The following is a 17,610-nucleotide window of genomic DNA, read 5'->3' on the forward strand; positions in this document are numbered from 1 at the left end:
TACAGATTCAACTCACCCAACTCAGATGACACATCAACGAATCACTAACGAGTTGCCTTGCTTGGGCCCTAAGGGTACAGTGGTCACCCAATTCATCACCCATTTTCGTTTCCAAATTTGTGAGATTCACCAAAATGTCAGGTTGTCAGCCATCTCATTGTATCTTAACATGAAATCGAATTAGGTATTTTTGGATGATGTAGAAGCGTATGGATGAAGTCCTTGACCTGGCTCTCGCCATCGAAATGGTGGAAAGGGCATCCAGGGCCGGGGGCAGAAGCCGAAGCCAACGAACAACAATTGACGATTCTTATCCATGATTGTTAAATCTTTTGCTTATCTGTTATGGAATCGATCTTTGTGAGTAATGGCATTATCGACATCAATTTTGATTTTATCAATTGATTCTTTGTTTAAAAAATTCTACCTACTCATTCTCGTTTCAACATCAATTTAGTTTCTTGTTTATGTCATTCGATGAAATTAATGATGATATGGAGATTCGATGCTTTAAAGTTTTGAAAATACAGATAATTGTGGTAATGAACTCGACTGATGAGTTGTTTGATCTTAACATCGATTTGAAGAAGTGGGATTTGGTGTTTATGATGTACTGGGTTCTGAATGGTTAATTTAACTCACAGGTTGTGTCATATGAGTGAATGAAATCGTGACAGAAACTTAATGGAATGAAAGCGCATTTGTAAGGGTGTTCTTGTGAGTCAAACTAAAAAGGTCAAAATTGGAATTATTGATCTGTGAACGGTGTAATCGGATTTGAAGTACATATATCGGAAGCGCGACTTTCATCTGCCATCGGAAATTGAACAAATGTTCTTACGGGTCAATGGGAAAGTCAAAATTATGTTACTTGCGAATGTTCGGCTCGGAATTGGCGTTGTGTTTGATCGATTTAGACGAATGGGTTCGTTGTTGGATACTTGCCTTATCTCAGATTCTCAATTGGAGGTCGATGGATGCAGCCTGCTAAGGTGTGCCAAGGAGTGCGAATATGTCTCCAGCGGTGGCAATGGTCGTTGTTTCTTGGAGTTGACTTTCGGAATTGAGATCAAATGATAACGGGGATTGGGGGTTGGGGGAGAGTAAGACGAAGAAGAAGCAATAAGAAAGAAAGAAAGAAATGATGAATGCTATTTTGAGGGGAAGTGATGATAATGGCGATGGATTCCACATGGTTGTTCTCCCTCAATTTTGTGCTCTCCAATTCGTATACATTAGGTGGCATCTGATGTGGCAAATGAGTTGGCTTTTTTTAATGATGTGTACAAGATAACTGGCTGATTGTGAAAGGGGTGACCGGGTGACCCCTTCACTTTCTAGAAAATGGCCTTAAAAGCCGGTAAAAAGAGAATTCATGCCCTTCTAAAGCCAAAAAATAACAATAGGGACCTTTTAAACATAAAATGTCAAAGTTCGTGGGGCTACAATGACATTTTCCCTATATTATAGTCATAGTTGATGATGGTTATGTTAGAAACTTGATCATTGTAATTAAAGAGTTTTGGAAGAAAACCTATGAATGTAATTTTCGTGGTTGTTGAAGGTGGTTGTGCTAAACAAGGAGACGATAGTGTTAATCAGTTGAAAACATATCCAGCGGAAAAGAAAGCAACTTCTAATGTACCTCGATTTCATAGTGTTGTTGCTGAAAATGAAAAAGTGGTGTAATCACCTATTCACTGTGTGGATTTATACGTATGTTTTTACATATGTTAATGATGTAGGTGCATGAGATAATACTGAACACCAACACCAAGTTCAACTTAATGTGGTCGGTAAAGTTAATGAAATTGAAAACCAAGAAGTAGTTCTATTTTTTAATGATGTCAATCTAGCTGGTTACGGGGATACAATAGTTGTTCGTTTAGATATATTCGGCCTATAAAGTAATTCCAATGGAGAAAAGTCAGATGGTGAACCAATACATAGGTTTCATATATCTTATTGTTTAGATTATGGGTTCCCTAAGGATATGCATGGTTCTTTTGGGTTATAGACTTCGAATTAGACCAAGAATGAAACCGTTATCCTATTCTAGGGTCGTGTGCGACCATGTTTTCATAAGGTGTTGCTTTGGTAGCAGCATTGTTATGCTCAGTTGGCATTGTGAGGGAGTTGATTAGGTCCCTTCAAGGCAATGGGATGAGGTGGGTATCATTAGGCACGGAGTGTTGGGCGGATGATGTGATGTCGACAAGGTTGCTGTGATACTGACAGCATTCCAGACATGGGATGAGGGTTGGGGAGGGCATTCCAGACTCATGTTGTGGGCTCGGAGGCAATCCAGACCTATGCTGAGGACCTTGTAGGGGTATTCCAGTCATAGGCTGTGGGCCTAGTGATCATGATTGTTTATTTCTTCTATTGGTAGTACCTTCGACGTTGGCGCGTTGATCGGAATCGAGGGACTCACCAATCAGATGGTTTGGATAAAGGAAGAAATACGGGTTGTAGGGGGTATCAATTAGGTATCAAAAAGTCTATGTAGGATGTATTGATTATGATTCCGGTTGCTTGCAAGTTGTTGCTAAGGTTTTGATTTTCAAGTTGGAATTGGTTATGAGGTCGCAATTCATAAAGTTCTTCATGATTGTCTCGAGTGGTTGTCCAGGTGAGGGTACACCTGAGTCTATAAGGGGGTTAGATGTAACACATAAATTCTTGGTTTGATCATCTTTGCTCGGTGAAGCAATGGTTGGTAATGGCATAGCAGAGAGTTAAAGGGTTATTAAGGTTTTGGTACATCATATGGTTTGGTTTTGGGTCAAGTTCACATTCGGTATGTTTTAAGGATCATTTTTGCATGTTTCTGTTAGTGTCTCCAGCTAGGGACTAGGGGCAAATTCATAATTGGATGTTCATCAGTTGTAGGGAAGGGTCGTCAAGAAGAATAAGAGTGGCCATTTTCGAGTGGGCTTGTAATGGGAACTCGTGTTGGGAATCGCGCTTGTACCCTTGCAAGGTCTGTACTAAGAAAGATGTGGATCAAGAAATTTTTATGTCAAAGGCCTCAACTGGAGGGTTCAGGATTTAGCTTATGTGTCTGTGCTCTGGGATTGTTCACCTGTGTAAAGGTCGTGCAAGTGATGATGGAAATTGTGGTTTTCAAGTAATATCTTTATGTCTCGGTTTAGAGGAAGATGCATGGCCTAATATTCGAAAAGACTTAATTAAAGAGTTGAAGAAATATAAGTCGTATAATGTTGGCATGTTTGAACCCAAAATTAGTCTCATAATTCCAACGCTTAAAATCTTTCAGCAGTCATGCACCTATTGGATGATAATATCGGAAATATGTATTCTCATTGCTTCAAGATATAATATAATACTACATGATTTAACCGTCACAGGTAGTCAGACATAGCTACCACTTCGATCTTTTCCATCGTTGTGGTATAAATGTGTTGCCATAGCAATTGGATATCAAAATAACAGTCATTACATCAAAGCTATATTGGATGGAGGTTACCTGATGAATACTATTTCGCCACATTGAATGAGATACGTAACTCTATATAAACATCGACTAGACGCATATAAGTAGTTTTTAACCACTAATCATAGTACTTAAGATGATTTAGACAAATTGAAGTTGTAATATGAATTTTATATAGAAACATATGTATTTGATTGACAAAGTTATTGTGTGGGACGTAACATTTATTTTTTTTTTAAAAATTTATATGCTCTTATTATTATTATTATTATTTTTAAAAAGACTATAAATTGAACAAGTTCAATAAGTAAAAGGTGTTAAATGAAACTTATTTCAAATTTTGAAGGATAGTAAGTGAAAAATCTCATTTATTTGACCAAATCTAATTGTTTAATAATACAAAAAAAAATAATAATAATAATAATAATAATAATAATAAAGAAACTAGATGAGGAACCCAACTTTGAAGGGTATGGATTTGGACAGCTCCGATCATTTTGGCAACTTCATGATTGTTATCGATAGAAAAGATTACATAGTAATTTGGAGTGAATATAACTGTAACATAATAGTTTTTTAGATAATACATAGAAAAAAAAACTTGACCACACCTAATCGTAATATAGTATAGTCGTGGCAAGAAAATATATCGAACAGGGGGTTTGATTATAAATTTTTAGGTAAATCAATAATTCAACTACCAAGATAAACTGTATGTAAGTGGGTCACTTTGTTGCTATCAATTACCCTTAGATTTGAGACCTGATCTGCAGCAAGACATTTGCAAGTCTAGAAGCAACATCAACACCTTCCCAACCTTTTGGACGGTCCTCACATCCAATTAACTTTCTTGTTGTCTGCCATTATACTTAAGGTTGTTGCCGTAAGTTAAAGAGAATAGTAATAAGAATCAGTAAAATTTAGTGTGCATCTCTTTCTGATTTCTCACTCCATAATTACCACCATATGATATTCTCCATAGTGAGATTCTTTAAGTCAATTCCACCATGCCAAAATTAAGACAATAATTACAAATTATAGCCTTCAACTGTTGAATTGATTTAATGCAAAACTGAAGGCATCAACTAAAGCTTGAAAGTAATTTAAAACATGATAGGGATAAACAAAATGTTTTTCACTTAAGATCTTAGACTATAATTGCATACATCAATTTACCCATATGAAATTTAATAGATGAAGGTACCATACCAACCTTCTCAAGAGCAGATACCTGAAAAACTTCAAAGATCAAACAAAAGAAAATCAAAATTTTTTCCCAGAATAATAAACTGAAGATAAACAAAATTTAAGCATGTAAAATACTGAAAACATAAGCGATGTACATTTTGATCATATTTCTTGTAGGTAAAATAATTATTTTTGGTCACTTAAAACATGGCATAATATGTAAAAAGAAAGCATTTTTTACTATTTAGGTTAATTCCGGTCATGACCATTTTGGTCAATTTGGTAAAAATGACCATTTTGATAATTTTGCTCATATCAAGCAGGGAAAACAGGGGAAAAAAGGTCAGGTGAACCACAGCGTAACAGCAAAAAAAAGATATCATTTTGATATTTTGCTTATTTCTAGTAAGTAAATAGTATAAAAAATATTTTGGTTATTTAAGTAATGTAATTTCCGGCAAAACCACTTGGAAATCGTGCTTTCAATTTTTTTTTTGTTTTTTGTTTTTTTTGTTTTAGATACTTTTTGGCTAGGTTTATTCTTCTTAAAGTATGAATGTTTACCTTAGGCACTTTCTTTCGATGGTCAAGATGCTCAACATGGAGCCTCACAGTAGATGCAATGATCACCCAATGATTGCACTCAACGTCAGAATATGTATATGCAACGATATTAAACAAAGTTTTTGAACCTTCTTCTATGGCTTTCAAGATCATAAGTTCTCTACTTATACGATTCCTGAAATAAAACAAAAAGATATTGACTCAATTCCAACATCTTACTATAATATGCATCCAACCAAAACAACCACATAAGATTTTCTTAATAATGAATATGTCTTTTCCATACTTCAATACCGAAAAAGCATATGTTTTTCATCTATAAATTAACCCTCCCATGTATGCCCCTACATTAGCAACACAAAAGTTTTAAAATTTTACAATGTAAGTTAATTAGATTATCTAGTGGTAGTTACAGATAAACACTCTTTTCCCTCCTATATTATAAAAATTAAAAATCAATTTTTTAATAAAAATAGAATAAAATAAGATGCAAAAATAGACTATTTTGTAATTGATCCATAAATACATAATGCAACCACTCTGCGCAATGAATGGCACATATTCATATATGTCCCCTTTATCGTTATTAAATATTATTCTCCAAATGACGTCCACATATCTTCAGTTTCTATGTATAAACTTTTCAAGCTCTTAAAGGGAATATTTGGCATACAAATATAGCATGTAACTTTTTCCACCCAACCATAAAGTAGAATATGCATACATTCATTGATTAATCATTAATTATTATATAATGGTAACTAATTAATTGTAAATAATAAAATAAAATGCTACTGACCTAAAGAGAGAAACTTGAGCTATGTTTGTCGGCCACCGCATCTCCACTAGATCAACCAAATACCTTCTCAAAATTCCTGCCCATCCATACCCTCAAAAATGTTGGTTTTAAATAATACTAGTAAAAAATTTATAAAGATTTCAGATGTTGAAACTTGAAACGTGAAAGTCTTAAATTGTTGTTTACCTCTGTGATTACATCTGTAATGAGGAGTTCAGCAATTTTGATTTCGTCAGCAGTACCCAATAGTTTTAGATATAAGTGATGATGAATCTTGGAGGCAGTATCAGATAGAATCCCAATTGTGGCTCCTGAGACACTTTGAATGTTGATTATCCTTGCATCACCTTTCCCAAGAATACTGTTAAACTAAGAATTGAAAGAAAGGAGAATTAGAATGAGTCGTATAAGATTGGTTTATGTATAAAAGGAAAATGAAGGATGATTTCTTATTTCTTTTTCACAAAACCTAAATTGGATCTTCTTCACTGCTTCTGGTGCAATTTCTACAAAGTTTCTTGGTGGACCTGATGATAACAGAGACAGTGATTTAGTCAGAAAATTTCATTGATGCATTAATCAAACCACAGAGGAAACTCAAACACTTTCTATAATAAGCTTTCATAATAGTAATGGCTCCAATCGAGTAGGCATCACCCCCAACCCTAATCACCTAAATCGAACCATAGCACAAACCAAGTTCTCCTATCAACGACCAAAAACAAAATCATTTAACATATGATTTAAAGCAAAGTTTAACAAAACGAACTTGCAATTTTCGAAGTCGGATTCATGATACAACGAACATGAATCTCCTCTTGAGAATAGAAGATATATAAAAACTCGGATGAAAATAAATTTGAGAGAAATCAATCATCTATACAAAGATATAGAGAAGTAGAGCGGGGGCAAAACCTCATTGGTTGACTACGGCGATGTTGATGCTGACTGAAAAGCTGGTGAGGCGGTGGAAGCAAACAATGATGAGTGAAGAAAAATGACGTACGCGTGTGAGGGCAGATAACCGAAAGTGTGATGTGGGCATCTGCTTTATATATGGCTGAAATGGATTGTTGAACTCACACAGTGTACCAATGGTTGATTCCGGTGCAGTGGAGACATCAAGAAGAATGAAGATCGAGATGTCGTTGGAAGCCACCGATCAGAGATTGAGAAGTTATGGCGGTGGGAACAATCTAGAAAGAAATAGATAGAAGACTAAGCGGAGGTAAAGTAAGGTAAAGTAAGTGAGCGGTAGCGGAAGGCTCGGGAAGTAAAAGCCCTAACCCTTGTCGGATTGCTAACACGTGTTGACAAAGAATATAATACGTCAAAAAATGAAATCAAGCCGAAATTGCACCCACACTCATAAACACAAGGGACCATTTCTACCATCCTCTTAGGAACTTTACTGTTCTTAAGAAGTGGATAACTTTTATTTATATATATATATATATATATATATATATATATATATATATATATATATATATATATATATATATATATATATAACGAAATAAATTTGACCTACTCATTCAAGAACAGAGACCCATGTAATGAATGATGATTATGTGTTTAAAATATCATTGGTGTGTTTAGAATAATCCAATTTCACTGTAACATACTAAGTTGTCTTTTTTATAATTATTATTGTTAATAAAAAATAATATAATATTGAGATACATATATATATATATATATATATATATATATATATATATATATATATATAAGAAAAAGTTGTACACTTAGTAATTTGTAACTGAGGTTTATTATAGGGATAATGACTTTAAAGGGTAATATATTTTTCGATTTGTACACATTTGGTCACTGAGTTTATTTTTTGTTCACATTTACCCCTTCAACTTGTTAAACTGTACACATTCAGTCCTTATGATCGGTTATTTCAGGTGAACCAGTAAAAATGTCTTAATAGGGTAATATATTTCTCATTTTGTACACATTTAGTTTTTAATAATTTTGTACACATTTAGTCCTTAAACTTTTTTTTTTATTGCAAAATAATTTTTTTTTTTGTTTTTGTACTCATTCAATACTTATGAATGTTTTATTTAAGTTATTCTCACAACATCTTACATGGAACAATCATTAACGAGGTGTTTTAGACTTTTGATGCTTATGTCCATCGCGATCTCGACTACTTGGTTGCTTAGGTAATGTGTTTTGAACATCATAACTTTTTCATACTATCTCGGTTTTTAACGATCTTTATATCTATGTGTTTGTATTTTAGTTACTACAACTTTCGTTTAGAATATTTCCGTTAAAAAGTAATATATTTTTTAATTATGATTTTTATATTCATATGTTTTTTATGAATGCATTTATGGATGTTTTTTTTATAAAATCGTAAGTAAAAACATATTACATTTTAACGGGAGTAATCTTAACGAAAGTTCTAGTAGACTTAAAAAACGAACACGTAGACATAAAGATCTTTAAAATTAGATATCGTATGAAGAAGTTACAACGTTCGGAATACAAAACCTAAGTCAAACCACAAGTCCTATGCAACCAAGCAATCGAGGCTGCGATGAACATAAACATCAACAGCCCCAAGCACCTCATCAATCAGGGACGGGTGTAGGATTTGGTAGTAGGTGTTGTCGGTCCGTAGTAGGTGTTGCCGGTAAGTAGAAAAAAGAAAAAAATTTTGAAAAATGTCGAAAAATTTACACTGCATAAAGAAAAGCAGGGTTGTCGGTGCCACTACGGGCACCCAAAGAGAACCGTCCCTGTCGTCAATGATAGTCCCATGTTAGATGTCGTGAGAAAAACCTTAAATAAATCATTCATAAATACTTAATTGGTACAAAAACAAAAAATGACTTATTTTGAAACAAAAAAAATTAATCACTAAATATGTACAAAAATATTAAGGACTAAATGTATACAAAATGAGAAATCTATTACACTAATAAGTCATTTTTCCGGCTAACCTGAAGTAACCGGTCATAAGGATTGAATGTATACAGTTTAACAAGTTGAAGCGATAAATGTGGAAGGAAAAAAAACTCAGTTACCAAATGTGTACAAATCGAAAAATATATTACCTTTTTAAATCATTATCCCTTTATTATATGTAAATAATAATTGTGGTGTAGAAAAACAAAAAGGGGTAAATTTGAAACTTTTATGTAAATGAAAGGCATGTAAACAAAAGTTTGAAAAAGAAGTACGTATGCATATCATCTAGAAAATGACGTGCCTTTATTGCCTTTACGGTCCCAGAAGTTGGTGACAGAGATCCAAAAAGTTATTCAATTATTTGTAAAATAAAATAGTGCGAAGCTTCCTTTCCCACGGCGTTGACGACCTTGTCGTCTTCGTCCTCTGTGAACTCCTGGACAATATTCTATAAATACCCTCTCAGTACTTTGAATCTTCACACGTCTTCTTTAAATCCAATACAGATACACTCGGCACAGTCAAATCAGCATCTACTTTACAGAAATGGCAAAGGTACACATTTCTTTACTAATCCAGTTCAATTCTGTTTTGTTTTTTCGAATAAGTTAAACTCAATTTGTGTAATTGATTGGTTTTGCAGCAAAAGATTGTGGTGAAGGTCACAATGAACAACGAAAAGAAAATCCGTAAGGCTCTGAAAATCGCAGTTAGTCTCTCCGGTAAGATCATGTTTCGAGATTTCCCTCTTCTCAATTTTCACTTAATTCTGGTTTTCCAGAAAAATCGTTTAATTTCAATTTCATAACGTAAATGTTAACCTCAATTTGAATTGTGGGTTTTATACCTGATTATTGTTAACCTCAATTGGAATTGATTGAATTACTCGACTAAATCATGATCTGAAAATTGATGAACAGGTGTTGAATCAGCATCTTTCGTTGGATCAGATAAAACCCAAATCGCTGTGACTGGGGAACGTGTCGACTCAGTTGAACTGGCGAACTTGCTAAGGAAAGGTATTGGATACACAGAGCTAGTGAGTGTTGGTCCGGTGGAGGAGAAGAAACCAGCCGCCGCAAAAGAAACAAATCCCACGGTGGCGCCACTAGATTTTACAGTTAATCCATACCAATATTACTACGGCAGCTATGGGATGCCCTACTATGCATATTAGATTTAGATGTTATTTAGTGAAAGATGGTGAAAGAAATTAGTTTTATATTGATGCATAACTAGTTTCATTTAACCTTTTTTTTTTTGGGAGTTTTGCATTGCATGAAATAAGAGACCCTTGATGTACATATTATCTTTGTGATATATGGGAAGATTTTGCGATACTTTATATACATTAGTTTATTAAGCATCTTATTAAAAAAAATAATAATGATAGTCTTGTAAATTATTTCCATATGTCCTCATTGAATACTAATTTGTTCCATATGTCGTCATTGAATTCTAATTCGTCATTACAAATGATACACTTTCGCACAACTAGTCGTTTACTTTATTATGAATCATATGAATGAACTTGGGCCGGACCGGCAAAAGTGATGTGGCATCTGTTGTGTGCAAGAAATATGATGCTGATTTGGGCATGGAGAAGTTGATGTACATACCAGTCATTTCTCCCTCCTCAGCAGGCAAATGTTATTTCCTTGTTGTCGGAAAACGCTTGGCAAAGAAGATGCTAAGCTGGTGCTCTACTCCACGGACGTGGAAATAAGAGCGACTCCTTCAGAACGTTATTAAGCGTCAAATTGGTGAGACGGTAAAAAGTTGCAAAAAGTATGTAATTTAGAAACACTTACAAAGTAGCTTAATTTCTTAACGATTTAGCCAAAATAGCCAAAAATTAGCTTTTATCCAAAAATAGTCAATGAAACCGCAAATGAGGCTAACACGCTTGTGGTTTCGTCAGCTCGGATGTAGAATTGTCGTTTGACATGAGATTTTGTATTATCTATAAAAAAACATTCATGTTGCCCATTTTTGAAACACAAAATCCATATGGTACATGGCCATCTACGGTTTCCTGTTAAGTCCTCCGCGATTTCCACTTTTTTGACATGCGGATTTTTATTTGTTATGTTTACAATAAAAGTTTGTAAGTTTGACTACGATTTTTGTTCATTTTGAATAAGATTTTTGACATCTTTGGCTATGATTTTATATTTTCACTACTTTATATAGAATGCAGATAAAAAATCTAAAGTATTAGCGTTTATTTTTTCATGCTATATTTTTCATTAAAATATTATAATTGCTACTAAATATTTTGATGTGGTTGTAATTGACGGAAAGTGAGAGATAAATGATTATCAACTAAGATACGCTTGGCAACGAGGGGAAGTTCTAGAATGTTTAGTTCCGTGTGCGATTTTTGGAAAATATTACTTTTGTGAATTTCTATATTTGGTGAAAGTAAGACTTGTTAGATAAATCAAATGTTAGTCTTGCTTTCCGTCATCCCAAAATGCAATATACTATAGGGAAAATGTCACTGTAGCCCCACGAACTTTCACATTTTGGTTTTAAAGGTCCTTATTGTTATTTTTTGGCTTTATAAGGGAATGAATTCTCTTTTTACCGGCTAATTAGGGATTTTGCCCCCAATTCAACCGGTTTCTTTACCTAGTCATCACCTAACTCAGTTACAGATTCAATTCACCCAACTCAGATGACACATCAACGAATCACTAACGAGTTGTCTTGCTTGGGCCCTAAGGGTACAGTGGTCACCCAATTCATCACCCATTTTCGTTTCCAAATTTGTGAGATTCACCAAAATGTCAGGTTGTCAGCCATCTCATTGTATCTTAACATGAAATCGAATTAGGTATTTTTGGATGATGTAGAAGCGTATGGATGAAGTCCTTGACCTGGCTCTCGCCATCGAAATGGTGGAAAGGGCATCCAGGGCCGGGGCAGAAGCCGAAGCCAACGAACAACAATTGACGATTCTTATCCATGATTGTTAAATCTTTTGCTTATCTGTTCTGGAATCGGTCTTTGTCGTCATTGAATTCTAATTCGTCATTACAAATGATACACTTTTGTACAACTAGTCGTTTACTTTATTATGAATCATCATATTCATCATAATATGAATGAGCTGATGTACATACCTGTCATTTCTCTCTCTTCGGCAGGAAAATGTTATTTCCTTGTTGTCGGAAAAGGCTTGGCAAAGAAGATGCTAAGTTGGTGCTCTACTCCTACCATAACCACTCCCTCTTGCCATAGGTCTATGGAAATAAGACCGACTCCTTCAGAACGTTATTAAGCGTCAAATTGGTGAGATGGTAAAAAGTTACACAAAGTATGTAATTTAGAAATATTTACAAAATAGCTTTAATTTCTTAATGATTTAGCCAAAATAGGCAAAATTAGCTTTTATCGAAAAATAGCCAGCGAAACCACTGATGAGGTTAACATGCCATCAGTTTCGTTAACTAAGATGTAGAATTGTCGTTTGACATGAGATTTTGTGTTATCTATAAAAAAACATTCATTTTGCCCATTTTGAAACACAAAGTCGCATACGGCACATGGCCATCTGCGGTTTCCTCTCAAGTCTTCCACGATTTCCACTTTTTTGACATGCGGTTTTTTATTTGTAGCGTTCTCAATGAAAGCTTGTAAGTTTGACTACGATTTTTGTTCTTTTTGAATATGATTTTTGACATCTTTGACTATTGTTTTGTATATTTTCACTACTACTTTATATATAGAATGTGGATAAAAAAAATTAAAGTATTAGTGTTTATTTTTAATGTTATATTTTTCATTAAAAATATTATGATTTCTACTAAATATTTTGATGTGATTGTAACCGGCGGAAAGTGAGAGATAAATGATTATCAACTAAGATACATTTGGAAATGGGAGGGGGGGGGGGGGGGAGTTCTACAATAGTTCTGTGTGCGATTTTCAGAAAATATTACTTTTTGTGAATTTCTATATTTGGTGAAAGTAAGACTAGTTTGTTAGATAAATCAAATATTAGTCTTGTTTCCCGTCATCCTAAAGTGCAGTATATTATAGTCATAGTTGATGATGGTTATGTTAGAAACTTGATCAATGTAATTAAAGAGTTTTGGAAGAAAACCTATGATTGTAATTGTCGTGGTTATTGAAGGTGATGTGCTAAGGAAAGAGACGATAGTGGAAAAACATCAGTTGAAAATATATCCAGCGGAAAAGGAAGCAACTCCTAATGTACCTCGATTTCATAGTGTTGCTGAAAATGAAAATGTGGTGTAGTCACCGATTCACTATGTGGATCCTCAAAATTATACGTATGTTGTTACATATCTTAATGATTTAGGTGCATGCGATAATACTGAACACCAACACCAAGTTCAGCTTAATGAGGTCGGTAAAGTTAACGAAATTGAAAACCAAGAAGAAGTTCCATTTTTTAATGATGTCAATCTAGCTGGTTACGGGGATACAATAGTTGTCCGTTTAGATATATCCGACCTATAAAGTAATTCCAATTGAGAAAACTCATATGGTGAACCAATACATAGGTTTCATATACCATATTGTATAGTGTTTATATATATATATATATATATATATATATATATATATATATATATATATATATATATATCCGGCCTATAAAGTAATTCCAATTGAGAAAACTCATATGGTGAACCAATACATAGGTTTCATATACCATATTGTATAGTATTCCCTGTTTACCATTATGTAAATTAGACCCTAGTGTCACGAACGAGATTCTAGATTCTTCTGGAGTACTCAAGAAAGTGGGAGAACTTGCAAGAAAAGACCCTGGAATGTCCTAAATTTCTCTAGGACATCGAAGAACAATTTAGCACATTTCATGAACCCTTGTAAATACATGAAGCTTTGTAGAATATTCTAGATTAGTCAAGAAGATAAGACTAATGTACCATTGTCTAGAAACTTCCTTAGAGGGGGAAGGACAAGTATAAATAGGGAGGAGCTCATTTGCTCCAAAACCATTGGAAGTTCTCTTGTATTCTCTCGAGCTCTCTAATAGAAGTTCTCTTTCGTTTGTAGAAACTTCAAAGCCTTTATTATCTTGTTTACTTAGTCGTTTATACATCCAAAAGAAGTGTTGTAGCCTGACTTAGTTGAAGTTACACTAAGTGGCACACGGTGGTTGTGTTGTCCCGTGACACGTGGTATCAAATCCAGAGTTCGTACAAGCAAGAGATCATAACTACGGAAGCAGGAAGTAGCAAAATAGCAAACCTACCACCTGTTGTCGAAGAGAGAGGAAGAAAGTCCAAGAAGAGGGACCAATCGATAGATGCCTTGGCAAGCTTAGAAAACAAGCTTACAAGGACGGAGATCAACGTCGGGGAGATCCTTGAATGGAAGGATACCGTCGATCAGTTCGTTGCGGAGATAAGTGACACGAGCGATGGATTGAAGGAGACCATCGGTGTCATCAAGGAAGAAGTCCTTGGACTTGTCAACACCTTGCGAAATGAGTATCTTGAGAATATAAACGCTTTAAAAGATGAGGTGAAGCTATGCAAAGCAGCGATAGCCGGAGGATTTGTCACGAAGATGACGCCACACACAGAAGCACCTAAGCCCTCGAAATATGGAGGTAAGCGTGATCCTAAATTACTCGAAGAATTTTTCTGGTCCCTAGAATGTTATTTCAATGCAGTCGGAGTAAGGGAGACAAGTACAAAATAGACACGTTGTTCTATACTTGAGTGAAAACGCGGCACTATGGTGGAGGCGGAAGCATGGTGAGATTGAAAAGGGCTTGTATGTCATAGACACTTGGGACGAGTTTAAGAGACAACTCAAGAAACAATTATGTCCCCATAATGCTAAAGACGTGGCCATGAAGAAGCTACGAGGATTGAAACATGTCGGGTCTATTATAGATTACGTGGCAGAATTTACCACCTTGATGCTGGAGTTGCCCGATTTACAAAAAAAAAAGATAAGTTATTTTATTTCCAAGACGGACTACAATCTTGGGCTTATAACGAGTTCAAGAGGAGAAACGTACAAGATGTGGACGAAGCTATAACAGTAGCGGAAGACCTTATGGACTTCCGAAGAGATACCCCGGCTAGGAAACCAAGTGGGGGAGAGAGACCAACGACAAGGCCGTTACAAAAGGACGATAAACCCGCTGCAAGATCGGCAACTTTCAAAGGGAAGGCGATTGAAGTAGGTCCTCGAAAGGAAGTCAAGTGCTATTTATGTGACAGCCCTCATCTAATCAGAGATTGTCCCAAAAAGAAAAGTTTCAACGCGATGGTTTTCGAAGAAGAAAAGGAAGAAAGAGACGAGGCACAACTAGGCTCCATGCGACTCCTTAATTCAGTGGCAAAAGAAGAGAGCCGCACAATGAAAGAAAAAGGAATCATGTTTGTGAAAGTTGAAATAAACAACCAAGTCACTAAATCCCTAATAGACACAGGTGCGTCCCATAATTTCCTTTCTAAAAACGAAGCTGAAAAGATGAACGTTCAATACACAAAAGAAATAGGCTGGTTGAAAGTTGTCAACTCTCCTTCCGAGCCTATCCTTGGAGTCGCTTATGGAGTAATTGTCGAGATCGGAGGATGGAAGGGTCCTATCGATCTAACCGTAGTTCCCATGGATGATTATCACATGGTCTTGGGGATGGAGTTCTTTGACCAGGTACGCCCTTTCTCGTTCGAAGATCAAACCATGTGTATCACCAAAGATTCAACGATACACATCGTACCCGTAGAAAGAAGCAAAACAGAGTCTCGGATCTTATCAGCCATACAACTCAACAAGGGACTAAAGAAGGGAGAGGTGACATACTTAGCTACATTAAAAGAAGAAACTGAACTCTCCAAGTCAGAAGTTCCTAAAGAAATCAAGAAGGTACTAGAAGAATTCAAAGACGTAATGCCACCGGAGTTGCCAAAGATGTTACCACCAAGAAGGGAGGTAGATCACGAAATAGAGCTTGAACCCAGAGCCAAGCCACCAGAAATGTGTCCGTATAGAATGGTTCCACCGGAGTTGGAAGAACTAAGGCGACAGTTAAAAGAGTTACTAGACGTTGGGTTCATTAGACCTTCCAAAGCCCCGTTTGGTGCACCGGTACTATTCCAAAAGAAACACGATGGTAGCTTGAGAATGTGCATCGACTATCGAGCACTAAATAAAGTGACGGTGAAGAACAAGTACCCCATACCCTTGGTCACTGATCTGTTTGATCGACTAGTAAAGGCACGATGGTTTTCAAAGCTGGATTTGCGATCGGGATATTGGCAAGTGCGTATAGCAGCAGGAGACGAACCAAAGACAACGTGCGTAACGAGGTACGACTCTTTTGAGTTTTTAGTAATGCCCTTTGGGTTAACCAACTCACTTGCCACATTTTGCACCTTGATGAATAAGATATTCCACCTGTTCTTGGACAAATTTGTGGTGATATACTTGGACGATATTGTAGTGTACTTAGAGTCACTCGAAGAACACGTCGAGCACCTACGATCGGTTTTCAAAGTACTTAAAGAAAACCAACTATATGTGAAAGCGGAAAGTGTTCCTTCGCCCAAACTGAAGTATCGTTTCTAGGGCATAAAATTATGGGTGGAAAGATTCATATGGACAAAGACAAAGTACGTGTTATCAAAGAATGGGAGGCACCAAAGAACATGTCGGAACTACGCTCGTTCCTAGGCTTAATGAATTATTATCGAAGGTTCATACCCAGCTACTCGGCCAGAGCTACACCGCTGACGGAGCTCCTAAAGAAAAAAGCGACTTGGCAGTGGACAGAAAAGTGCCAAAAGACCTTCGATGACCTAAAGAACGTTGTCATGGAAGAACCAATCTTGAAGCTACTAGATTATTCCAAACAATTCCAGGTACAAACTGATGCTTTTGACTTTGCCATTGGAGGAGTATTAATACAGGACGACCACCCTGTGGCGTATGATAGTCAAAAACTAAACGAGACAACACGAAGGTATCTGGTGCATGACAAGGAGATGATAGCCATCATCCATTGCGTTTGGATATGGAGACATTATTTGCTTGGAAGCCGATTCATAATTCAAACTGATAATGTGGCCACGAGTTACTTTCAAAATCAAAAGAAACTCAGTCCCAAACAAGCACGTTGGCAGGACTTCCTAGCTAAGTTCGATTACATAATGGAGTACAAACCTGGGAAAACCAATGTTGTTGCCGACACTTTAAGTCGCACGGCAGAACTGGCAGCTCTCACCTTAGTAACGTGTAACCTTGTCGATCGAATAAAAGAAGGGTTGAGCCACGAATCACTAGCCATAAACTTGATGGAACTAGTTATAGATGGCAAAACGATAAAATTTTGGGTCGAAGAAGGATTCCTACTCACAGTTGGCAACCGTATGTATGTTCCAAAATGGGAGAACTTAAGGTGTGAAGTCATGAAGGAATGTCACGACTCTAAGTGGGCCGGACATCCGGGCACCCATCGTACGAGGGCACTTGTTGAACGATCATATTATTGGCCAAGTATGTGAAGTGACGTGGACGCATATGTAAAGACGTGTCTTATATGTCAACAAGACAAACTAGAACCACTTCCGATTGCTGAACGACCATGGGAAAGTATATCAATGGACTTCATCTCAGCACTACCTATGTCTGAAGGGTGCGGCTCCATAATGGT

At 36.0% G+C, this 17,610-nt stretch overlaps 1 protein-coding gene and 1 long non-coding RNA gene across 3 annotated transcripts; one reads left to right on the forward strand and one right to left on the reverse strand.

Moving 5' to 3' along the window:
- Positions 1–4,492: 4,492 nt before the first annotated feature.
- On the reverse strand, positions 4,493–7,228 carry LOC111914635 (uncharacterized). 2 transcript variants are annotated; one of them, XR_002857872.3, is made up of 6 exons: positions 6,924–7,228; positions 6,478–6,535; positions 6,195–6,377; positions 6,009–6,084; positions 5,210–5,384; positions 4,493–4,696 (listed from the first exon to the last, which is right to left on the reverse strand). It is a non-coding gene; the product is annotated as an uncharacterized LOC111914635 (long non-coding RNA). The 2 variants fall into 2 exon arrangements; XR_002857879.3 differs by having other exon boundaries at positions 6,478–6,713.
- Positions 7,229–9,349: 2,121 nt separating this feature from the next.
- On the forward strand, positions 9,350–10,288 carry LOC111914618 (uncharacterized). The gene is made up of 3 exons (XM_023910314.3): positions 9,350–9,494; positions 9,583–9,661; positions 9,860–10,288. Exons 1-3 carry the CDS (start codon positions 9,486–9,488, stop codon positions 10,114–10,116), a joined length of 345 nt encoding a protein of 114 aa, XP_023766082.1. The 5' UTR covers positions 9,350–9,485; the 3' UTR covers positions 10,117–10,288.
- Positions 10,289–17,610: the final 7,322 nt, after the last annotated feature.

Source organism: Lactuca sativa, chromosome 7 (assembly GCF_002870075.4).
Source record: "Lactuca sativa cultivar Salinas chromosome 7, Lsat_Salinas_v11, whole genome shotgun sequence".
Lineage (NCBI taxonomy): Eukaryota > Viridiplantae > Streptophyta > Magnoliopsida > Asterales > Asteraceae > Lactuca > Lactuca sativa.

Bases quoted from the DNA above. Each gene is read 5' to 3' on its own strand.
- LOC111914618 (XM_023910314.3), top strand. The intron at 9,662-9,859 runs GTAAGATCATGT...ATTGATGAACAG, and splicing joins AATCGCAGTTAGTCTCTCCG to GTGTTGAATCAGCATCTTTC.